At 36.2% G+C, this 26,268-nt stretch overlaps 1 protein-coding gene across 2 annotated transcripts in view; it reads left to right on the forward strand.

Annotated features, from left to right (window-relative positions):
- Window positions 1-25,313, forward strand: part of ADGRA3 (adhesion G protein-coupled receptor A3) — a 62,979-nt gene extending 37,666 nt beyond the window's left edge. Inside the window, exons 9-19 of one of the 2 annotated variants that reach the window (XM_067298178.1) lie at window positions 3,054-3,255; window positions 6,891-7,040; window positions 9,707-9,868; window positions 10,124-10,327; window positions 11,411-11,624; window positions 11,786-11,994; window positions 16,814-16,938; window positions 17,473-17,596; window positions 19,549-19,694; window positions 23,414-23,509; window positions 23,735-25,313. In XM_067298178.1, coding sequence (XP_067154279.1) covers window positions 3,054-3,255; window positions 6,891-7,040; window positions 9,707-9,868; window positions 10,124-10,327; window positions 11,411-11,624; window positions 11,786-11,994; window positions 16,814-16,938; window positions 17,473-17,596; window positions 19,549-19,694; window positions 23,414-23,509; window positions 23,735-24,977 — 2,875 coding nt within the window. In that variant the 3' untranslated portion in view covers window positions 24,978-25,313. The remainder of the gene's footprint in view (window positions 1-3,053; window positions 3,256-6,890; window positions 7,041-9,706; window positions 9,869-10,123; window positions 10,328-11,410; window positions 11,625-11,785; window positions 11,995-16,813; window positions 16,939-17,472; window positions 17,597-19,548; window positions 19,695-23,413; window positions 23,510-23,734) is intronic. The other variant, XM_067298179.1, reaches the window with a different exon arrangement.
- Window positions 25,314-26,268: the final 955 nt, after the last annotated feature.

Consider the following 26,268-nt stretch of genomic DNA (forward strand, 5'->3'; position numbering starts at 1 on the left):
CATCCTTGCTAAATGGCATAGTTGATGAGGTAAAAACTTACCAAAAAAAATCAGTGTTTAGAAAATTGTTTTGGTCAAGGAAATGGAGCTTTTTAAAATTTAATATCTCTGTTTCTAGAAATCTGACTCTTCCCACATTCTGGAAGCTGAGTTTTGGATGTATTATGTATTTGTGGGCCTGCACATCTTCCAGTAGCTGTGCCATCTGATTTATTTGTTGTTCTTGTCTGCCCGTTTTCTTTCTTGCTTCATTCTCTGATGGTTTTTTGTATCCATATGAAGTAGGAGATTAGAAGTAGCTCATCTTTGTAGCTGTTTTCCCAAAGTCTGTGTTGATCAGAACATGGTGTGATTATCCATATAGGAATTTCAGAGACTTAGATAAGTTTGCATGCTCTGATTGGTTTGTATGCTTATATTCTGGGTTGGTTTGTACCGTGTCCTCTCTCCTTCAGAGCAGATCCATGTAAGTTGTTTTGTCCGTGATGGGAGTTGGCCAGACGTGATCCTGATCCAAGAGGGTACTTGTTAACTTTCTAAACTGGACATAATGTCTCATTAAGCTCATTACTGTGACTGCAGCAACTCACAAAGGTCACTGGGATTTTTTCTAAGGAACTTTTTTTCCTTTCTGTTGACTCCTCTCCTCTACAAGAGAAAAGATGGTAAATAATTTGCATTACAGAACACACACCTATTCTTTGAATTGTTCTACATTCTCCAGAATACCTGTATGTAATGGCTGGCATTTTAAAACTGTGCTGGTTCTTTTGGTTTTTGTTTGTTTTTGTTTTTCTTTTAACCTTCTCTCCATCACCACCAATTCTGGTATAGGCTTTCCTTCCTGATAAAGGATGAATGGTGACATTTTGTTGATTTCTCAGCAAAGACAAGCCACTGCTCCTGAGGCTCCGAATAGAAGTGTATGCATATTTGCTAGGCTGGGTAAAGCTCTGCTACAAGACCCGAATCATCATCTTTCTTCTCTTCTGATATTCAGATATTTTGGTGATGGTCATAATAATGGGTCTCCATTTCTTCTGTCCATGGAGAGAATGTGGAGAATTGATTTGTAATGCCAAAGCTATGATAATAGGCACCAAGATTTAGGGCTTTACCTTTCCTGTTTTGATCTGTTGTAATTACAGTCTAGTTTTTTCCATTAGATTCCTTTACTGACTTTGAGTTCCTCTGTGGTGATGCCATGACCTATGGAGTTTAAGAATGCCAGAAGTTATCTTTTTGTGTGTTGCTTGTTGTTTTGCCCAAACCTAAATAGTCTTTGCCCAAGTGCCTGAAGTAAGTCTCTTTCTTCCACTACTGAAGATGCTGAAAGTGGTCTGCTGGAGCTGATTAAGAATAGATGGGAATTTTAGATAGAAAAGACTTTTGGTATACCCTAGGAGGTTAATCTCTTGCGTTACTTAATGTAATTGAAAACTGTAGCCTCTTGCCATGGTCATAAACCACCCCTGGAATTTTTCTCTTCTTTGAGAGAGAACTGTGATAAATTCCAATATCATCAGTAAGTTACTAAACTGATGGTGTGCTTTAATAAGGAAGGAAACTGAAGCTGACCAAGACTCATTCAGTTTCTCTGTTCATGTTAATGTTACCTAAGTTTCACTTTCCTGAGCTGGAGCATCCTTCAGGATGTTCATTCCATCTTCCTTCAAACACAGAAATGTTCAGTTTTTGTTTTTCTTTTCCTTCCCAAATTTAAGTATGTTCTAAGCTTCTTTTAATTTGGGTGGCAGTAGTGGATAAATGGCCACTTACTGAAACGCTGTCCAGATTAAAAAAACAAAGCTTAAATCAGTGTAATCTGTCAGGATCCTTTGTTTGACCCTTTCAATTTTTGGAGACAATTGCTCTGAGTAAAGCCATTCGAAATTCTTAAGGCTGAAGAAAAAGTATATGTCAAATCTCAAGGCTGTTTAAAGAGGGCTTGGTTTACCCTCATCTGGTTATGGTACAGAAAGCCTGCAGTGCTCAAATGAAGCTGTCTTTTGCTCATTAGTTAAAACTTATATGTTGGGTTGTTGGATTTGATGTATTGTATGTATGTGTGTTTTGTTTTAAAATTTAGGTATTGATGTTCAGAATGATTAAAATATTGTTGGTTCATATCTTGTCGCGGAGGCAGACTAATTGGCATTCCTTGTCAGTGTCCTCTTCCTCCTCAAAACTGCAGCTAAATTCAGGTGTTTTCTTTTTATTCTTATGTTTCTTTTGAATCAGTTTTGATGTCATGAATAATCAGTGCACTGAGGTGTATTGCAATTTAATTTTCTGTATTTGTTCTTCCTTATTTCATTTTTATCTGTTTATATATTTATATAGAGAAAATGTATAGTATAATTACAGAAGAGAAAGTTGAGAATATTAAAAAGTTTTCTTTAAAATGCTTAGCGCTATATCACTAAAAGCTGAAAATTTCATCCTGAAGGAACTCTTTCCTACTTCTTTTTTTAACATTATGAACATTTTATTTTCACATTAAAATTATTTTCTATTTGATATGATGTTTGATACAAAATTTGTCATAGTGGTTGTACAACTACTGCTGTTTCTTAATTGCTTTGAACATAATCTTTTCATATCTATAGTTTAGTATCTATGAATACAGTCACTTGAAAGTTGCATTAATGCATGTGAACAGGACAAGTAGAAGGACTGTAGGGCTTGCTAATAGTATATTTAACAACTGTTTATATAGCGTTAATCTGGAAATGTTCATGAAGTGAGCTGGCTGCTTTTATGTAAAAAAAATTTTCAGTGCACTTTATATGAACGCCTTTTTTCTCCTTCATCTGCAACCCCATGAAAGAATGGAAAAAACCATGCCAGCATTAGAACTCATTTTGTTAACAGTATTCAAATACACACAGCGTGAAAGTTCTGAAGGCTAGCCAAGGTGGCCCTTTAAATAATTTAGAGATACTTTGTTTTGAATGTCTCTCTATTTCATGTTGTAATGCTTAATCCTTTTATTTACTTGTCATGTAAATGTCTTCCCCCCCCCCCCCCCCCCCCCGCTTTTGACTCCCCAGGTGGCCTAGAACGCTGGCAGGCATCACCGCATACCTGCTGTGTACACGTTACTCTGCTGGCAGTGGGATATATCCTGGCAACTCACAAGATGAAAGAAGAGCTTGGCGCAGATGTGACAGGGGAGGATACTGGGCAGAAGAGGACTACTCTAAGTGCCAGTATGCAAATGATGTGACTCGAGTTTTGTATATGTTTAATCAGGTAACTCATGCATTTCTATAAACTCCAATTCTTTAAAGAAAATAAAAGCATGAAACTGTCTCTCCACTTTATAGTTGGTAATACTGGGATTCTAGCTCAGTTACGATGAATACATGGCTCTGAGCACCACCGTGGAACTTCTAGCTTTATGTTAAATTTTAGTTTAACCTCTCTTTTTGGTGCCCCCAGAATGAAAGTGAAGAGAAAAATATTATTTATTACTGTGTTTGTGCTGACCCTGTATCAAGATTTATTTTCCTTGTCTACATTTCTGCAAAACAGAAGAAATGCCGGTGACTTGAATTTTGTTCATGTTGGTATATTGAAGAATACTATTACCCCAGAAATCTGTAGCGATTTTCTGTTGACTGAGAACAAAGATGTTTTGTACCAGATAACATTTGTATTGTTTCTGTAATTGTTTTTGAGTAGTGTCAGATTTAAGTTTTATGATAACAAATACTGATAAGAGTTTGAGATGGAGGTAAATGTGTTTTGTGATACAATGAGAATTAGACGCACAAATGTATTGGCCAGTATGAGTTAGGACTTGAAAAACGCATGTTTAAAGAATATGTAAAGCATAAGAGAATGGTACTTATCATAACTGCTTTTTGGCAGCAGGCTGCCCGATTCTGCCCTTACGTGTGTTATAAGGAAACAAGATGGCAGGCTGAAGCAGTAATGGAGAGCAACTGTGTTCATTATAATAATGCTGAGAGGTCTAACTCTGCCTGTGTTGCAGTAAACCTACAATAATTTCAATGATGACAATTTAAGTGCCAAAAGTAACAAATATTAACTGGATTTTTCTAATCTAACAGTACTCACCGAGATATAAGGGAGTACTCTAGATTTTCATTTAGTGTAGCTATGAAACAGCATTTTTCAATTACAGACTCTTTTAAGGCTTATCTCCAGTTAAAGTATGCTTTTGGTACATCACTGCAAAACAGTGTTCATAAAGCTTGTATGCATAGGCACTGTAATGTAAAATACGCCACAAAGCTTTGATCCTACGGGTTAAGCTTGATGTACTTTAATGTGTTGTCAGATCACTTGCATCAACGTAACAGCTGGAACTCTGGAGATCTGAGGACTTTTTTGGTGTTTTTTTTGTAGTTCAGCTAAACCCCTTTAATTTTAGTTGAGGATGTTGGTAGCACTATCCATATTTACCACAGGCCATGGTGCTCATCTGACCTCAGGGTGGGATTAACATGTGTTGCGTCTGTTCAGAGTGGTTTTAGTGTGTGTCAGCTGGTTCCTTTGGAGAAAAGTCACTGTGCGTCAAATGCAGTGCAACCCCTACTTAGGGTCATCAGGATCTAAACCAGTAGTTCCCTTTGAACAGCTCTGATTCGCACATACGGTGGACACTTGTGGTCTGGTGGCTTGGACTAAATCTAGTCTGAAGTAAAAGCCTTGAACCACATGTAGCATAGATGGAGAATTGCTGACTTGCTCCCACTGTGTTCTGTTACGAGCTTAAACATATACTTTGCCTTCCTGCCCCGGTTCCCTGAGGATCAGTGAGCACTTGTGTAAGTAAAATGGAAAGTGTGGGAGGGAGGGAAAGGACTGCCCGTTATGACGACGGTTAAACTTAGATACTCAGTACAGCCACACCAAGTTAAACCTTTTTCTTTGCCACTGTTCTTTTTAAAGCTAGTCAGAAAAATATTGTCATTTGTTACTTATTTTCTGTCTTGTTGCATGATTTTGGTGATGCTTTGTTTTTATTTACCCAGTAAACTAAGGAATCCACCTCTTGCAATGTATATGGTATACTAAGAAATAGGGTGTAGGACCGTTGCAACTCTTTTAGGAAGTATTGCTAATATAAATGAATGGTAATTGAGGGGGCTGGCAACTATTTGTGCACTGCTTTCCTAGGCCTAGTGGTGTGTTTCATGGCTTAGTCGCAGGAAACATGTTTGAGAGTTGAAACTGGGGAGCGGGAGGGCTAGTCACTGTAATGAATGACTGGCAGGCGGGCGATGGTGCCAGGGTGCCGTTGTCCCACTGTGGGGCACAGCGAGGCTGCATCTTTGCTTTTGGGGAACTGCTGCTGCTGCTTTGTTTTTTCCTCACCTGGGAATTCACATTTTCCAGCAAGGCCTGTGCCAGCTCAGCCCTACTCCTGACTACATGCTATGGCCCAACTTAAGAGCTGCAACTGCTCAAAAGCCAGTTATTTCATATATTTTATATATCTGCTCTTGGGTAGCCGACATTTTTCAGATTTTGAAAGAATGTTGCCAATTTTGTGTTAGGAAATTAAGATGTGAGGGTCAGAATGGTATCTTCAGAAAAGCAGCAGCAGAATTGTAATTCTCATGAGTGAAGTAGATAACCGTTTCTATTATCTACTTAAATACAGGAGCACAAGTATACTACACTGAAATACATGTTTGTTGGATTTTTTGTGGGGGGGGGTTCTTTGTTTGTTTTTCTTAAAAAGAAAAGATCAGAATGCTTTGTATTTAAGGTGTTTTTTTTCTCATCAGATTCTTCTTTTTGTGTAATAGGTCTGGAAATCTTGTTAACAGTATTTTGCACAGGCTTTTTGTCTCTTTGAGACTAAAATGTAATAATGATGCAAGTGTCTTTAGAGTCTTTGAACACAAAGGTAGTGTACTTGTTTTGGACATTAAAACTTTGACAAGCTATTTAAGTCAAGTAGAAGCCTACATTTAAAATGGAAGGAAACCTCTGTAACATTATAAATTTATATTTCACTGGTCTTATTTGGGTATCATACAAGTATGGTTTTAGGTGGAAAGAAAGCACGTATGATGATTTTGTGTGTGATTTACAATTGCGTGTTTGAGTGTTGGGAGTAGGAGAAGAATATCCTTCCATTAATTGCTTTTAGATCTACAGACGTGTGCTAAGCACTACAAATTCAGTAGGGCAGAGTGAGTATTCAGATGCCACAAAATAAAGAGACAAGGCATCTCTAGTTTAGATTGTCATGGACAAACACCATTGGATCATGAGTTGATAACATTTGTATAGTCGTGCCCTGCTAGCTCAGGTGTTTTGATATTGCATGCTATTTAGTGGTAAAGAATTTTCCAGCATGGTACTTCTTACAGGAATGAAATCTTGAACTTTATCTTACAGAGAATCTGTTGTAGTTTTGGTTTTTGTGTGTGTTCAGTTTCAAGTATGCTTTCAGTAATTATAGAACTAGAAGTGAATGGTACAGCAGTGGTGGTTGTGAATTTCTCTTGGCTTCTCTTGTTATAAAATACCGTATTTTAGGAGCTTTGTATAGTTATGCCTAGGCTCTCATGCAAAGGAAAATAAACACTTAACAGTTCCATCTTTTTTGCTCCTCTTGGTGCAACATCTCTTTCGCAGTTTCTCTCTTTTCTCAGACAAAAGGACAAAAATCAGTTTTTGGCTGCAAATACAAGTACTGATTCCCTGACTTGTAGGACTTTATTGTTGCTAGCAAATAAGGTAGTGGTCCATGGCTAGTTAAAACACTCTTTGCGCTCTCATGATTCCTGTGGGGATTGCTACCTTCTGTGGGAAAGTGCTGATGTGCTAATTATTGAAGCGTTTCCTTTATCTTGTACTTAATTTTCACTTCTTTAAAATGCTTATGTTTCTTCTTTATATAGATGCCGCTCAACCTTACTAATGCAGTGGCAACAGCAAGACAGCTCTTGGCTTATACAGTTGAAGCAGCAAATTTTTCTGATAAGATGGATGTTATTTTTGTGGCTGAAATGATAGAGAAATTTGGAAGATTTGCTGAAAAGTATAAAGAGGTAACTGGAAAATTTGCCATCACTTTAAAGATAATCAGATGAAGTGTTTGTCTTTAAGTATACTGAGCAATGAAACCTTCTCAACGTTAGATGCAGCTGCTGAATTAGCGGTTTATCAGATTCTATTCCATGTTTTTGTTTGTTTAGTAGGTCCCTGAAGTTGCTGACCCATGGTCACAGACTTTGCATTCGTGCTGCGATGACCCAGCATTCACTGGACCTGTAATGTGAGTAACACCTCTGGTCAGCAATGGAGCAGGGAGATAGGTACAGTAAGTCTGCTTTTATTTAGTATGGAGTGGGTCACACAGGTTTTCATTGGTATGTTTTTATCAAAAAAAAAAAAAAATGAAAGCCTCAGAGATCCTCTCAATAATGAATAAAACAAGACTTATCTTCTCCCCTCCTGCCATGATAGGCTGTCTTTATTCAGTATTGAGCTGTATCTCTAAGGTTTTCCTACCTATATCTTGCAGGATATAAGATAAGAAATTAAAATAAAATCTTAGAGAATGCTCATTGTTGGGGAGAAAAATGTGAGTGGTTGAGTAGTCCCACCAGTGGGTAGGAACTCTCTGTTTCACTGCTGAACAGAGGTTTTATTGATCTCACTGTACAGTGCATGTTGGGAAGCTGGAGACCACAGTGCATCAATTTTTTAAGTTGCTCTTAAAAAAAACAGAAGACAAATTCCCCCCCCCAGCCAACCGTAAATGCTGGCTGTAGATTCTTTGCAGAACTCCTTGGAGAATTTTCATGCTAGACATCCTTTTACAATGATAGCTCCAGAAATGTTTTGTGTATTTTGGAATTTTAAAAGCAATTCATTAAATGGTTGTTTTTGTACCCAATCCAAAATAGGAACATGCCTTAGATTGCTGCATGATTTGTTACATTATAAGAGTATTTTTTTCTTAGCTGTGATTTAGTGTCTGTAGATTGACAGTTTGGCATTATTCTGCCATGTTTGAAGGCAATAGATGCTATAAAAACATCACAGTTAAATTCATAGGTGGTTTCGATTTTCTCTTAGGCAATGCATTTTTTTTCACCTTATTTGGTGAAACATGTTTAGTCATTGATATGTTGAAAGAATGTGAGTGAAATTTCATTTAATAATTTTTAATACTTACTAATAATGCTAAGGGTTCTTTTAGGTCTTGCTCTACGCATTTTTTCTCAAGTGAATGCAATATGTTGATGCTTGTAGCAATTTGCTGTCAGTTCTTTAATTTGTATTACAGTCTGGCTGTTCTGAGATATACTCTAAATTATGAAATGCATCTTTAATAGCTTTTTGATGTCAAAATGGAAACAAACTGAAAAGCTTCAGAAAGTTCTTAGTAGATTGTCTTACATTAGAATGCAGCTGAAAAAACTTGTGCATATCTTGATAAGAAAAAAGAATAAGATATTAATATTAAAATATATATACTTCATGAAATAACTCAAGTCCTATACCTTCCAGATTTTAATACTTTTTCAGTAAAAATGAATGTGTTGGTGTGTAAAAAATGGTACCAGTTTTCAAGTAATAAGCATCTCCTGCAATTATTTGAGCTTTGATTTGTTCTAGAGCATTTAATAAAAAGGGCTACAGCCTGCAAATGCTGTTGATAATGCATCTGTAGCATCTGTCCCTAAGAGAGTCAGTTCCAAAACAAAACAGAACAACAATGTTTTGTTATGCAAATACCTGATTTCTTTTCAGAATATTACTTAAAGGAGTTATCATGGATGTGAAAGACTGGGGGTGGGGGTTGTCTATTTGTTTTTCTTTATATAGAAATTTTCAGTTCCTAAATTTAGGCACTGGGGATTGCATTTCATTCATTTTAATTAGATGCCTACAATGGAAAATATATGTAGCTTCACTTTTGGTCCAGTCTCTGTCACTGTTTCTTAAATGCTACGAAAATCCGATCCTGTCGACACAGGTGTTTGTGAATTTTGGTAATTATGGCCTAATGAAAGCATTTCCTTGGTTGGTTTGTATGGGTCTGCCATGCAGAAGACAAGATAGGAGCACGAAATAAACTCATAAACAATGTGATTGGTGATTTGAAATCAGCTCTGGTACCTATAGTTACTTACTGTAACACCTGCAACCCAAAACAGTCCACAAAAAATTGAAGGCAAAACAAGGGAGGAATCGAAGAAAAGGTGGACAAGGTGTAAGGGAAGAGAAGAAGAAGGGGCAAGAGGATTGTATGCTAATTTCTCCTGTATTATTCTTTTCTTGCTCTCTTCCCCTGTACGCAAAAACTGTACTATTGCTGATTTATAGGTTTTATTTTATTTTTATTTATTTCAGGTTCAAAGTTGATGATAGTCCTTTTAAATAATTAGTAAAGTAGAACTTGGGGTATTGCACTTTAACTTTTATTAAAACAGTGGTATTTCTCATGCTTTTGTTCTCCAAGTATAATACAAATAGACAAGTTACATTTGTGTAACATTTCTGTTGGATGGAGGTAAATGTCTGAGTTGAAGTATTTCAGTCTCTCAACAAGCAGCGGTTGAAATAGGAACAACTGATTTTCCTTTTTTTTCTTTTTTTATGCCAGCAGATGCTTTGTGTTTTCTGATCCAAGATGATGCTAAATGATCCTACTTTGATGCAAGTGATCAAAAATGTAAAACAGTCTATTTCTCTTCCTTATTAGCTTGGTGATGTGATGGTGGACATAGCAAGTAACATTATGTTGGCTGATGAACGTGTTCTGTGGATGGCACAGAGGGAAGCCAAGGCTTGCACTAGAATTGTACAGTGTCTGCAGAAAATTGCTATGTATCGGCTTGCGAATGGGGCTCAAGTTTACTCTACAGTAAGCATAAATTTATTTATTTAAAGGCATTTTAGTGGCTTTTTATTTTTCTTTGCTTAATAGATGTTGGCATCATCTGAACTGCTTACTGTTTTTGTAGGGAGAGGAGAAATTTTCTGATCTTCCTGCCAGTTACCCAAAATGGTTTTTGTTTTTTTGCATAGTGTTCTGGCAGAGAATCCCATAAAGATTATTTGTTAATTTTGCACTGTGTAGAAATAATATTTAATGAGTTTCTGATTTTTGTTGTCACAGTATTCTCCAAATATTGCTCTTGAGGCTTATGTAATAAAGGCTGCTGGTTTCACTGGGATGACGTGCACCGTATTTCAGAAAGTGGCTACATCAGACCGTACAGGACTCGGTGATTATGGGAGAAGAGATCCAGATGGAAATCTAGATAAGCAGCTAAGCTTTAAGTGCAACATTTCAAATACGCTGTCTAGCCTGGCTTTAAAGGTCTGCTACTCATTGTTTCCCTATTGACTTTGTAAGAATACCTTAAATGTGAAACATTTGGAAAGCAAGCTTAAATTATTGATTTCTAATGTTAAAATAGCACTCTTGCATAATCCAGATTAATTATCCACTGTCACAGTCAAAGTGACATGGGATAATACAGTTTGATTATGCTATAATTGCTTAATGGACACAGTTTTTAATGAATAGGTGTGATTTTCTTTATTGAAACATCTTAAGTTGAAAGATTCATTCAGAATATCTCATAAGTGTGGAAACTGAAATGCTGCCTAGTTCATGATATTTGTCTTTATTATGTATTTTCACCATAATTACATACTAAATTACATATTACTAATATCCCCCAAATATCTGAAATACTCTGGTTGGAGTGACAGTGTAAATAAGCATGAATTGGAAAACAGGCCTGAAAGGCTCAGTCTCCCTCTCCGCACTCTCCTCTCCCCTCTCCCTCATAGTCCATAAAAATATTTTTCAGTTACATTTCACAACATACCAGTTTGCTTTTATTACTTAATGTGCTTTTGAACAGCACTACAGGTGCATACAAAACTATATGCATGTTTCCATACCCAAATACAACTTGTATACAAGTTATCAAAACCTGTTAGTATACAGTTTCACTTTTTTTTTTATTATTTTTATTTTTTTAATGATACTTCTCCACAATTACAACATTTCTCTTTATCTGCTTTATGGATGTGTTTGCGTGTGTTCTTGGTTGTTGCTTCTAGTTGCCAAAAGTCTACCTTGAAAAAGTATTGGAATGGGTTATTGATACCAACTTTATTAGCAATAGCAAGTATGGTAGCTACAGAATCTTAATGTTCTGTTTAAAAAAAGGAAAAAAGCATTTAACAGCATTTAACAGGCTTTAACAGTTTAATTCAAGTATTTTAAGGTGGTTTATTTGGACGCATACTGTCAAATAGGTTTGTCATAATGCATAGTCTGGTTAATGCATTCACATCTGACACTGTTCAGTTAGAGGAGCTGCCAAATTAATCTCTGAAAAAGAATTTCATCTTCTCCTTAAAACTTTTAAAATCTGTTTATTTCTAGAATACAGTTGTAGAGGCTTCTATCCAATTGCCTGCTTCCCTTTTCACCCAAAAGCAAAAAAGAGAAATCAGGCCAGCAGATGAGTCTGTCTACAAGCTTCAGCTTATCGCATTTCGCAATGGAAAGCTTTTTCCAGCCACGGGAAATTCAACAAATCTGGCTGATGATGGGAAGCGACGTACAGTTGTAACACCAGTTATTCTCACCAAGATAGGTTCGTTTTTTACTACTACATTTTCATGATCTTTAAAAATACAGAAGTTGTTTTGACTTCCATGTTTCAAGTAGCATGTATCTAAAAAATAAGAGGTTATTTAGCATCTAACATGCTATATGTTGAGAAATTTATGTGCAAATACATTTATTTTGTAACAGATGGTTTAAACCTAGCCAGTCACCACATTCCTATAAATGTGACACTGCGGCGTATTGCACATGGAGCAGATGCTGTTGCAGCTCAGTGGGACTTTGATCTACTGAATGGACAAGGGGGATGGAAATCGGATGGATGTCGCATCCTGCTGTCTGATGAAAATATTACTACCATTCAGTGCTATTCCCTCAGCAACTATGCAGTTTTAATGGTATGACACTTAGAATTACTAATGTCTTTTTCCAAAACTTTAAAATATTGCAAACACAGCTCTTGTTTTTGTTCTTGTATTAAAGAAAGCATACATTCCCACATTCCTTTTCACAGAAAACTAGACTTCAGGAATCAATCTTCAGTTGATGCTTGTGTTGATATAAATGCTGGTGTGATGTTTAAGTGGAAAGCTATCAGAGTGCAATTAATTGCTGAATAGATTAGAAATCGAAGAATTTTCTAATGAAAAGCACTGTATTGTAGGAAGTCATTCTAATGAACTATTTAATCAGATGTGCTTTTATGAACTTTTGTCTAATATTAACAGTTTGAAATAAAGAGCAGGTAACAGTAAAAAAATTTTTTTTTTTAATCTGTGTTAAATTTGTTAATTTTGTTTCTCTATTAGGTGTGTTTTCCATGGTGTGTGTGTTTTTGTTTTTTGTTTTTTTTTTCCCCTGTGGTCTAAAATCAGATGTAGCTATTTTACCCTAAATTAGCTAGTTGTTCCCTGCTATGCAAGTTTGTTACTAGAAGAAATTCTAGTTACTGTCCAAACTAAAATATTTTTGAAATATTGCTCAGAAATTATATTTGAACTCTATTCTTTGCCAATAAAATGGCTAACCAGTTCTAAAAGATAGAGGTAGCAGAAGTAGAAGGGAGGGAGGCAGGCACCTCTTTTAGGTGATCTTCAGTTATGCAGTAGGATTTCTTCTTTGTTCCCACAGGTCTTTGCTTCAGAACTTAGCAGACAGCATCTGTTCTTCCTTTAAAAATATATGTGTGTGTGTATACATACCCGCGTGCATGCTCTCGCACAGACAGAATGAGAAACTTTTCTTTTGCAGACAGTGACTGTTACCGAACTCATCAGCTACCACAGCAGATACTAATAAAATACAATATACAAAAATGGGAGACCAGTAGGAAGCTGGGTGAAATATTAAAGAGTTTTAGGAACTACTGTTAACTTACTAAATGTAAATTTGGTACAAATTTTGTTCTATTTTATTTAATGTGCTGTTATTGAATTAAATACATGTTTTTATGTAATCATACTTGGAAAAAAGAGGGTTTATTTTTGAGTAGTGCATGAGAAATTGTTACTTTGCAACTTAAATTTTCATAAATTTTCCTCTCAAGAGAATTAAATAAATACCACAAAGCTAAACAGAAATAAACAAATTTAAGATTTTGCATGATGCCATAGCATAAGCTTTTTAAAAGAGCTCAATGGGAACAACTTTTCACTTTTACTCTGAAAGTACTGTTTTAAACTACTTCAAACCATTATAATCCTACAGTTTAATATTGTTTTCTTTGATTTTTTCTTTAACGTATAATGCTTCCCTTGAATATAAGTGTTCTTTAAAACTGAATTATACTTCATATGTGTGTAATACATATGTAAAAAGAGATTATACTTTACGCTGGTCACATTTCTGCCATATGGAGGAAGAAAAATGAAAGGCATAATCTGTGCATGACCATTGCTAAATTAACAAGTAATAAGATTATATCAATATCTTATTGTGACGAGCATACAGAAAACTGTTAACAATCAGAAATCAAAAAAAAAGGGGGGGGCAGCTTTCTTCCTTCTCTCTGCTGCTAGTGGTTCTCCTATGCTTGCTCAGAATTCCTTAAATATTTAGCTCCTTCCCAAAATATAGGCCCTAGAGACTGGAGGGGAAGAGGTTGGTGGAGCTTAACTGTTAAATATTCCCTGCACACAATTAACACATTGAAAAACCTTTGGCTCCATAAAAAAGCATAGTGTTAGCTGCTGAAGGTTTTGATAGTGCCAATATATATAGTAAATGAACAACAAAAAGCCACAATAGCATATTTCAGACCTTTATGACAGTCTATAAAGAAAGTCTGAATTCTGATCCCAGGTTCCTGGGAAACTTTTTAGTGGATCATTTTTTAAGTTTGTCTTTTAATCCAACACTTAAGCTTAACCTGAAATACATGAAGAGTAGTAGCCACAGGGACCAGAATGCAGTATTGCATCATCCTGGCTGCATCGCTGTTGACATAATCAAAGTTGTTTCACTCTCCTGTCTGCTTTCACTGTTTGACTACAGACTGTGTATGTCTGTGGAAGAAAAGTTTGTAATGTACTGCTCTATCTTTATGCACTTCAGAATGTAATGTAAACTCCTCTCTGATAAGGAAACCCATAACTGAGTGCCCAGTTTTCCAGTCTAGTGGGAAGTGGGATCTGGGAAGATACAGCTATTTATTTATTTAGTAATCTCATTAATCTATGTTTAATGATAGAAGAGATACTAGGAGGCTCATCTGAAATCTCATTATGATAGGCCTGTATTGGGGGGGGGGGGAGATAGTGCTGCTAGTTGGTTATAAATGCCCAAAATCTTTTAAATGTCATCTCTATTGTATTTTATTGTCAGACATCTAAAATAAATTACTAGTTAGGATCCATTTAGGTTAAAAATAAGATTATGAACTCCCCTCACTCCTTTTAGGAGGTCCGATTACAAATGTCAATTCAGTCAGTAAGAATCTTTCCATTGATTTCAGTGGGATCAAGCCCTTAGCTAGTTAAGCTAGGCATGCTTAATTCTCTCAAACTTTTTAGAAGATTATTGTAAAACTAATGGTTTTTGCAGATCTTGTTTTCTAAATTTACTCTAATGCATATGTTATATCTTGTTACCTGTCACAAGCCTGGAAGCAGCAACTAGAATTCTCACACTGCCTCTGTTGTCCGCTCTGCAGGCAACATAACACTACCAACGTGTGACAGTACCTTCACTCATGCTTATAAAAACAGTGGGTTCCTAGGCATCTCCAGTTTGATATTTATTAACCAGGCCATGGATACTGTCAAGATCATGTAACACTGGCTGCCTTGGCTAAGGTGTAATATCTTAGTCTTTCCCAAAGTGTTTTTCCCAGGTGCTCAAGAGAACCCCAAATACATAAGAATCAAACTGACAATCTAATTAAATTGGTGTGAAAAGAGGTTGGTGAGTCGGTTAGGAATAACAAATTTGCATTCTGATAAAAGAGCAACTGAAGGAGGAGTGAAGACACTGCTGACTGTAATTTAATTTAAGCCTCAATTCGAGAGCTTTTCTCCTGTCTATGAAATCAGATTACCCATTTTAACCTAAAATCACTAAGCGATTTTTCTCAAAACAAACAGAAGCTTCCTCCCTAGTGTTTCACTGTTCTTTATAAATGCTAACTTTGTTCTCCTTCACCCCAACACGTATTTGAACTTTACAACTCTAGAGGTTTAGAAGTGACTTTTACTCCAAATAATAACCAAGAGATCAGTTTCTGTATATAATTTTTCAGAATGAGGACAAGATTTAATAAATTTTTCCACCGATCTTACTTAATTAAATTTGTTTTATTTTGTGCTGAGAGGGACTAATGTTCTTTCAGAGTTCATTACCATTAAGGAAACAGTACCCTAGTAAATTGCTCTAGCTTGAACTGAAACCCATCCAGCTGTATCCAAACAAAGTTATCTTTATTTGTTGCTATTCTTGTTAGTAAATGAAAATCACAGAATCACAGAATCACTGAGGTTGGAAGGGACCTCTGGAGATCATCTAGTCCAACCCCCCCTGCTCAAGCAGGGTCACCTAGAGCACATTGCACAGGATTGCATCCAGGCGGCTTTTGAATATCTCCAGAGAAGGAGACTCCACCACCTCTCGGGGCAACCTGTTCCAGTGCTCTGTCACCCTCACAGTGAAAAAGTTTTTCCTCATGTTAAGATGGAAGACTCTCCTTAGATGCTATTTTAAATATTACTATGCTTTAACACTGTAGGGCTCCATTTTATACTTCTTTCTTCAGTAATATTTGGACTGATGGATTCACAAAACTTGAATGATATTGAAAAAGCTGTTGAAATCTATTTTTCTACTGTTTATGCCAGTCAAACAGTAATCATAGAATAATTTATGCAATAAGGAACCTCTGGAGGTAACTTGGTCCAATCCCCTGCTCAAAGTTGCGTCAACTTCAAAGTTGAATCATGTTGCTCCAGGTCACGTTCAGCCAAGCTTTGAGTATCTCCAAGGATGGAGATTCCACAACTTCTCTGGGCAACCTCAGTCCAGTATTTGACCACTCTTGTTACCAGAATTTTTTTTCTATATATCTAATCAAAATTTCCCATGCTGCCAGCTGTGTTCATGGCCTCTCATTCTTTCACTGTGCATCTCCAAGAATTATCTGTGCTCCTTTTTTGGCTACTTCTATCCAGTCTAGTCCCTGCCTGTATTGTTGCATTGGGTTATTCCATCACAGATGCAGAACTTTACATTTTCCTTTGTTGAATTTCATGATGTTTTATCAGCTTATTTCTCTAGCTTGTCAAGATCCTGCTGAATATATTTCAGTCTCCCTCCCACTATTTAGTATCATCTGCAAACTTGGTGAGGCTACATTCTGTTCCATTCTCTAGGTTACTTCAGATGATGTTTATCATCATCATTAAAAGACATAGATGTTCTACATGCTATGTTTATGTTAAATGTATCTTAAGAATAAAACTGCATTGTCTCTGTAGGCTGCTAACTTGTTTGTATATTTAGGCATATATTAAGTTCTGTAAAATGTGTGACTACATTTATAACGTTCAGCCAGAATAACAGGTATTTGTGGAACAAAGCCCAGTACTTCAAATAATAAATAGTTCGTGGGGGGAGGAGGGGATTTTATCTAGAAGGTTCCTGTTATTTATTTATTCTGTTTCCTCTCCCATTCCCACCCATAAAGCAAGGAGATGAGATGGATTAATGTGACATTGTTTTTGTTGACAGGACTTGACAGGAGCTGAATTATATACCCAGCCAGCTGATCTTTTGCATCCAGTAATTTATGCCACTGCCATGGTTTTGCTAATGTGTCTGTTGATGATCATAGTCAGCTATATATACCATCACAGGTATGAATCAAAATTGCTGGAGCCTTACCTAATGCAGACATTAAGTTACAGTTTCATAGTGCTTAGGACTACCTTTACTTCCTGATAGGAATGTGCTATAGCAATCTTCATCCATAATCTGCAAACTAACAGTTAAGTAATTAACTTTTTCATCTGTTCTTGACCAGAGATTTTGCTCTTAGAAGCATGTATCTCTCTAATTCTTCACTTCTGCTTCATGATGAAGGACATCCCTTTCAAGAATAACAGTGAAATTGAACAAACTTTTCAACCTTTTAAATCTCTGTTGATGTCAGTGAAAACTAGAAGCCAACGTCTTTGAATCAGGCAGATAACTGTATAAAGCTAGCTAATAGGAGGGTGTTTCTAATTTCTTGGGATGAAGACCAAAGATTATGCTTGATTACAAAGTAGAGGTAGTCAAACAATCATTAACAGTAATTATATCTCATTTAACATGCATGTATCTTGCTAGTTTCTGAAAGACAGTAAAGCAGCTGTGTTTTATGTTGTCTGATTTTTTTCTTTTAACAGTGTGATCAGGATCAGTGTAAAAAGCTGGCATATGCTAGTTAACCTGAGCTTTCATATTTTCCTGACGTGTGTGATGTTTATTGGAGGCATAACTCAGACCAGGAATGCCAGCATTTGCCAAGCAGTAAGTAAACACAACAACACAAGAAAATAAGTTACAGTTATTTCCAAAAGTCTATGTTTAAATATTGAATTATTAACTCTTAATTTAATTTGGCAGGCAAAGCTAAGCTAAGCTTTTGTGTATATATGAAGATCTGCAGTTCTGAGCTTTTTATATACTGTAACCTTGAATATTTTGGAATTCTACTTAAGCTCACTTGAAAGAAGTAGTTCTTCATACTGGAATATCTATATATTCCCCTTCCCTCCCTCACCCCCCACACTGAACAGTATAGGCATTTTCATCTGAATGTATATTCAAACTAAGAATCGATCAGTTTTTTAATCCTCAGTGTTTTTCATATTTTCATCCAGCCATGAAGATAGTCAGTTCTTTATTTGAAAACTGGAAAAATACTTTGAGTGGAACAGATTTTCTTTTTGTCCCACAAAAATGCTATCACAAAATAAGTTTCATGTGTTGGTTTTATTTTCAAGATGAAATTATTATGAAATTTTTTTAAGAAGCTATCTGTGGCATTACAGACCATGTGAAAACTAATTTCCACAAGTATAAAAATATTTAATATATTCTTACTCACTCTGTATAGCTTTAAAGGGAAGAAGTGAGAAGTATTTCAGGTCAAAGACCTGTGCTTTCTCTAAACAAAAATCACTAGCTTTGTTGTGACTCCTCTTTTTATAACAATTTGTTCTTATGAGATTGGGCTGTACCTAATTAAGTTGTAGTGTTTCAGTGTAGTAACAGTTGCCATTTTTGAATAATGTCGGTGAAAAATCTTTTTTAATATCTTCTTCTTTTCATCCAGTGACTCCTAAAAGTTTCTAATCCCCCACCCTTACTTTCCATAACACTTTTTGTTTGAGTTTACAGCTACAAGCTTGATAATTCAAAGTGTTGCAATAAAACACATCCCAGATGTTTTCCTTAGGATAGAGAGCTCTGAATGATAGTGTATATGTACTGGTGTATATATATATATATATAAGGAGATGGGGAAATAATTTGACAAAACTGTAATATTTTTCTTGATTAAACAGAGGCAATAATCCGCCAAGAGAAATTCTGTGACTTGGATGGATATATCTTTTGGTGGTTGTTGCTTTTAAGAGTTGTGCTTTACTGGTGATTGAAATTTGCAGAGAAATATCTCCAGTCATCTAACAAAGTGAGGTGTCCCGTCTTCCATGCATGCATGTGCAGTCATTTAAGAGATCTATGAAACGTACTTTCTTGCTGTCTGCACCTCAGTGCTTGCTTTTAATTAAGGAAATACAGGAAACAATTTTTTTTTTTCTTCAACAAAACCCAAGGAATTTCTGTTTATAAAATAGCGCAGATCAAAATGCAAAAGGATCTGTCAGACTACCATTTGCTTAAGAGACAGACTTTGAATTAGTGTTTGGGCTGATTAAGTACCCAAGTATGGTGGTTTTTTGGTATTACATTGAAATCACTGATGAGCTTGTTAGCTGTCTATGTTTTGGCTCGTAGTGTGTAGTTTGGTCAGGATATTGTTAATTTGCAATTCCCTCACTTTTGGATTTAAATATTGATCTATAACATAAGACATTTTAAAGCTAAAATCTGTTTTTCATAAAATAAAGTTTCCTAAATTGCATGTTTGATCTGTAATCTTAAGAATGTTGAATTGCACAACATGAGTCTCCTGGGTTACTACGTTTTTCTTCTGCCAGTAGCAACTATAGCATGTTTCTTCAACTAACATGAAGATGTGTTCATGTAACACACTTTACTTTTTTAAAAACTATGGTGGCTTATTATTTAGAACAGTCATACTGAAATGAGAGGGATTATTTTCTTTTCTGAAACTGCGAGCCTTCACAAATTCAGTATTTTTATGCAAGTCATTTGTTCTGTGATTATTTTTGTAACTTGGTAAAATGGACATGTTTGGGGTTTTCATTGTTGGGTTTTGGGTTTTTTTTAAGGTTGGGATAATTCTCCATTATTCCACTCTTGCCACAGTACTGTGGCTGGGTGTGACCTCTCGTAATATTTACAAGCAAGTAACTAAAAAAGCAAAAAGATGTCAAGATCCTGATGAGCCACCTCCTCCGCCCAGACCAATGCTCAGGTGAGTCCCTTTCTGTAATTCTTTATTTCCCAGGTTGCTATGCCTGTATTCTGACCGGAAAGTATAACAGTACTCTTCTGTAGCAATTGCTTTTTATGCCTAGATTTCTTTCAGGTTCATAAAGTCCATTTTGGATTTTTCTTTTTCTTTTCTTTTTTTTTTATCCTTAACATTATGTTAATGAGGATGAGCTGAAGGATGGTTGGTCTTAGCATATTACTGTTATAATGCTGTATTCCTGGTTGGTAATTAAGACATGGGTAGTGTTTCAGTGTTACCACTGGGGCTTTGATTAGGATTATAGATAGCAGTACTTCTCATTAAATTATCATGGGGAAACAATGTGGAGAACTGTTTTAACACAGAAATAACAAGCACTATAATAAAGTTTAAGAGATTTTCAAAAGGCTCTTTACAATTAACTGGAAAAATACCAGGTGTTATCAAAGAGAAAATAGTGTTCTCTGTAAAGCATTTCTCTTAGAATTTTTGTTTCTAAAATCACTGAAGTGAGAGGAACTAATTATCTGTGAATCCCCCCTCTGTGTGAAATAGTTTAAATAGTAAACCTTAACAGATTTTGTTCATATATCCTACTTCAGGTAGTAATTAAAACCTGCTAAGCTGGAATTCTCCACAAGGTGGCAGAAGTTGATTAACTTTGATTAGTGATACAGGCAAACATTTTAAAAACTTGTTTCTGAAGTACAGAGATGGAAAATCAGAAATGCTTTTCTTAATATTGTAAGTAAAATTTTGTAACATTATGAACAAGAGTACAGGAACATTTAATGAGTTAGAAGGTTAATACTTAACCAGTTAAGTGCCCCCTTTGCTTCTTTTTAATTTATTTATTTTTTCCCTTTTAAGAGAACGTAAATGTGCTCAGCGTAGGATATCATATCCATCCCCAACTGTGTGCTTTTCAGCAGTGTTCTGAGTAGCCTTTTCAATATCTGTTTTTTGATTTCTCCCTCACCCCCCTTCCTTTACTATCTATAGTAGAGTTCTTGCTTTGGAAAAATTTTACAATAAAATTACCAGCCTCTCAGGCTTAGCTCTAAGTGACCATAAACATGCACATACCATTTCAGATCTGAGCATCTCATCTGTGAAAATGGCAGTAGCTCCATGAAGAAGTAAAAGGATAGAGAAAGTATACTTTGTATTTCCTAAAAATACACTCTGTGTCCAAATTCTTGCAGATCAGGGACTTCCTCAGTCAGATGTGTGATGTTTTTGCACATAACAGCCATGGAATGATTTTTTTTTTCCATTTAATGGCCTTTTAAACATATACTTTAAAAAAATAAAACAAGAAAATCTATCTACTATGGCCATGGTCAAGGAGTTCTAAGCAAAAGTTTCTTGTTTTGGAGCTTGTCACCTACTATTTTGAGGTTCCTGATTTCTTGAATAGAGAGAGATAAAACAACCGATTCACTATTTGCCTCCATGCTGTCTATATATTCTTCCCCCCCCCCCCCAATATGCCTTTTCAGACTTAAAAAGGAAAGGGTTCTTTGGAAAGGACAAAAATAAAATGATGGATGTAGATACATATTTTTCCCCTCACTTGCTAGTCATGCTTCCTTTCCCTTCAGCACAGATGAGCTTTATTCTTTATTTTGGAAAATTCACTATGTGTAAGATAATTTTGTCGATCGTGGTCTCCATTCTGTGTGTTTAGGTGACTTTGTTACAAATCATGAACAAGACGGAAAGTGACAGACTTTGAAAATTGATTTGGTTTTCCACAGAAAGCCACTGTAGGGAGTAGAGGGGAGATTTGATGTGGCTCACACTAGCCAGTGTTGAGAAAATACTGCAATACTTGCACTGGGTGGAATTTCTTGACTGTGAAGAACTTTATGGCAAGTACATTGCATTGACATGCCAGGCAAGAGGGTGCGAAAATAACTGAGGTCCCCAAGTGTCAATCACAAGAATGGAATGGAACTTCTTAGTCATGCAGAAATACTGTGGTGTTCAGCAGACTTCAAACAAGACAGAGGAAGCAATTTCAAAATTTTGTACATAAAAGTAAAGAACTGCTTTTAAAAGAACTTTACTGAAGATCTCAGTCATGGAATACTTCATGTAAAGCAAAATATTGTAATACAGATACTGGGTGAACATACTACTTAAAACCACAAAATTTCACTATTAAAATTCTCTTTTTTTTCTGTCACCATCTTAATATCTCTTGTTTGTACCTATGTCATTTGAATATTTCTCTCTCTCTCTCTCTCTTTTGATCTAGCTCATGTAAAAGTGTTAGCTTTCGCAGCATTCTGCCTCCAAATCCTAATATTACTGCATCTTCTAGCATACTTTGCTTTCTTTTTTTTTTTTAATAGATATTATTCTGTTCATACAGCTCTTAGCCCTCATAGTTTTGGTTTGTAATTCAGTCCTGTTAACTCTTTACTCGCTCGACAGGGCTCTTAGGAATTGCTGAAGATCTACACTTCACAACACACATGCTTTTTTCTGTGTTGGTGCTTGATACCTTGGCATGATTAAAGGCCAGTTGTAAACATGTTCCTTCAGTAACGGAAACTGAACTATGGCTGCAAATTGTTTTGCTTTTCTCCCCCATCCTCCCCTCCCCCCATACTCATTCGCTGTATATAGAGCCAGCTTCAACTAGCTGTTCAAGTTTGAAAAGCGTTGCATCTCTGAGGCGGTGATTTAGCAACCTGCAGTGAAAGATATGTAGAGTTAGAGCTCTGTGTAAAGGATCTGTTCCATCTGGCCCATCACCTGATAGCTGCATGATGAGGTGGAATAAACCAGTAACAGAATTTGATCCTTGTAGGATTCAGCAGCTAGGTAAGATTTAGTGTACCTATGCTTCCAAGAAAGATTTAAACTATTTTAGACTGCTGTTTTGTCTCTCGAGTGAGAGACAGCAGTAACTTATGGTGAGTTATCTGAAACGAGGTGGAAAGGTCCAGGACTGTAGGAATAGATGTCTCCTGTATACATTGTTGACAAAATAAACTCATCCATATGTCACAGCAGTAGTTTCAGCTGAGTGTGCTGATCTGAATTTAGACTGATTTAACATAAGATGGAGGACAAAGTGCCGTTGATTTAAATGATCATCAGTAATTATTGATCTGCCACTAACAAATTCAACATGAGTTCGCAGAAGTTAGAATGAAAGGTTAGATCCTCTACCAATATATGCCCTGCCCTCATCCCTGTGAAGGCATAAAGTCATCGTTAATGCTACCACAGGGAAGCAGAATATATATGTGCTACAAGGTTAATGTCCTTGGAAAATAACTAGAGTTCTTATGTGTGGTCTTCTGTAAATAGCATCAATACTGTAAGACAAGTTCATCTTTGGAAGCGAGAAAGATCCCCTTTATTTTTCTTCTAAGTTTCCATAGTCTCTTCTAGTAGTTTATAACTTTTGACTTCTGGCTTTTGCTTCCATGTTCTAACTGTATATAACTTGTCTATTTTGTGCCTTGGAGGGAGGTGAGCAGCTGTGAGAGGAGGATGGGTTACATTCGGGGGGAAAAAAAACTATAGCGGGGAAGACTTGGAAAAATTGGTTTCACTGGAGCCCAAACCTGATTCACCCTATTTTTTCTTAAAGAACTTCCATATCTCTAGAATCCTGGAAACCTCTCCTTTCCCTCACGGTGACTGAATAAAACCTCTTTCCACTAAGCAGCCACTAATATCCTGGCCTTGCTTTTTAGGTTCTACCTGATTGGTGGAGGAATCCCTATCATAGTTTGTGGAATAACAGCAGCAGCAAACATCCGAAATTATGGCAGCAGACCTAATGCACCATAGTAAGTACTGTATAACTGAGAGCTCTGTAATAAGATTTTATAGTTTTGGTTTTTATAGTTTTTATCAGTTGCAACTGTGGGGGGAAAAAAAAAAGTTGAATTGTGATTCTTCCAGATAACGTTATTCAGCCAAGATCATTTCAAAGTGAACTGATAAAGCGTAAGTGACTTGTAAGAAGGCATGCATTTTGATTTTTTTTTTTTTTCTTCTCCTACCCCCTCCAGTTGCTGGATGACTTGGGAGCCTAGCTTAGGAGCATTTTATGGACCAGCTAGCTTTATAATTTTCATAAACTGCATGTATTTTCTTAGCATATTCATACAACTGAAACGACACCCTGAGCGCAAATATGAACTTAAGGAACTAGTTGAGGAGCAGCAGCGTCTGGCCACCAATGAACATGGGGAACTGACTCACCAAGATTCATTGTCAGTGTCACTAGTTTCCACATCTGCTTTGGAGAATGAGCACAGTTTTCAAGCCCAGCTTCTGGGAGTGGGCCTAACCTTGCTTTTATATGTTGCTCTGTGGATCTTCGGAGCCCTGTCGGTTTCCCTGTATTATCCCATGGACCTGATTTTTAGCTGTTTTTTTGGGGCGACATGTTTAAGCCTTAGTGCCTTTCTTATGGTGCATCATTGCGTTAATAGGGAAGATGTCAGACATGCTTGGATAACAACTTGCTGCCCTGGGAGGAGTACGTATTCAGTGCAAGTAAATGTTCAGCCCTCCAGTTGCAGTGGAACCAGTGGAGAGGCCCCTAAGTGTACCAACAGTAGTGCCGAATCTTCTTGCACAAATAAAAGTGCATCAAGCCTAAAAAATTCTTCTCAAGGTTGTAAGCTAACTAATATACAAGCTGCAGCAGCTCAGTGCCACCCCACTTCTCTACCATTGAACACAGGTCCTCAACTTGATAACAGTCTCACTGAGCATTCAGTGGATAATGATATCAAGATGCACGTAGCGCCATTAGAGGTGCAGTTTCGGACAAATGGACACCCAAGTCGGCATCATAAAAACAGAAGCAAAGGACATCGTGCTAGCAGGCTTGCAGTATTGAGGGAATATGCATATGATGTTCCCACAAGTGTGGAAGGAAGTGTGCAAAATGGCTTACCTAAAAGTCGACAAAGCAACAGCGAAGGGCATTCAAGGAGCCGAAGAGCCTATTTAGCATATAGAGAACGTCAGTATAACCAGTCCCAACAAGATAGCAGTGATGCTTGCAGTACACTTCCAAAAAGCGGCAGAAATACTGAAAAAACACTACCTACCAACAACAAAAAAGATATTCTGAGGAAACCAATAGTGGTTGAACTTGAAAACCAGCAAAAATCTTATGGCTTAAATTTAGCCATTCAGAATGGACCACTTAAAAGCAGTGGACAGAATGGACCCTTGCTCACTGCAGACAGTACTGGTAATATTAGAACTGGGTTATGGAAACATGAAACTACTGTGTAGCATTATAATTATGGGACAAATCCATATGAACTGTAATTACACATTCCTTAAAGCTATTAACACTTTTAAAGACTGTTTACAAACTCTAGGTACTTAATGCAGGGAGGGAACAAAGATATCTACCTTTTAAAAGATTGTATACATTATATCTTTGCTGTTCTTACAGAGATGAACTTTTGGTATTTTGTGAAATTTTTTTTGAAGCATCAGACCTTTTGAGTGATGCAGAACATAACTTTGTACATTTTTATTTTTTACCTGTAACCCTGCAGATGCGTCCACAACACATTTCAAATTTGTATTTAAATGTATAATAAATAGTACTTTTCCCCAGCAGCCCAATGTTGTACTGTTTGTTGTTTTTTTTAATTAAAGATTATTGAACTTAATGACATCTTGATTTTACTACTTCAGTGCCTGAAAATTGTGATATTTTTAGTTGCTGAAGAATATATTTGGTGTCTGAAATGGACAATGTGAATAGCTCAATTGTATTAGTCCTAGAATTTGATTGAAATGAGGCTATCTTTTAAACAGATTTTTAGATTACAGGCAACTCAGTTACTCCAAAAATACCTGTTTTGTAGCTGCTACATAAGTTATATTTTCAGCACCTGTGGTTTATTTTAATGCATACTTACACAGAGTTTAGCTTCCTTGACCTGGTGATGTTTTTGGAAAGCACTCTATTTTATTTTGCCTTCCTAATTACTTGGCTGGGGTTTGGGTTTTTTTCTTTGCTTTAATCATTTGTACTGAAAAGTTTATGAATGTTCACAGTCAATAGGAGCTAGTCTGCAAAGATAGTCAGTATACATCTGGAAGAATACCACAGCTGTCTTGATAGAGGGCAATGAGTTAAACACTTGTAAAGTTCATGATCAGTATGCAAAAATGAGGGTCTCTAAGTTCAGCGTCACTGTAGGAGCTGACTTTGGAGAGAGGTTGTTGATTTGCAAGTCCACTTTTACTCATTTATATGCAGTCATTTCAAGAGTAAATCTCTTCCAAAATTATACAGCATCTATGTTCAAAAAAGGTTTTCTTTTCAGTAGAAGGGTCATATTAATAAGGCTATCAATTAAAAAAAACTCTTCAATCACTGCAATAGAGAAATAGCTAAAATGCACAATCTTTTACAATGATGTAAACTTCAAAATTTACAGAATCACATTGTATTTAAAGTTTAGTTTACAATGTAATTAAATTTACATTTATTGCACTATTACATATTTAGATTTTTTTACATTTTTTACATTTACATTTTTACATTTACAAATTTACATTTATT

Source organism: Apteryx mantelli, chromosome 5 (assembly GCF_036417845.1).
Source record: "Apteryx mantelli isolate bAptMan1 chromosome 5, bAptMan1.hap1, whole genome shotgun sequence".
In the NCBI taxonomy this organism is placed as follows: domain Eukaryota; kingdom Metazoa; phylum Chordata; class Aves; order Apterygiformes; family Apterygidae; genus Apteryx; species Apteryx mantelli.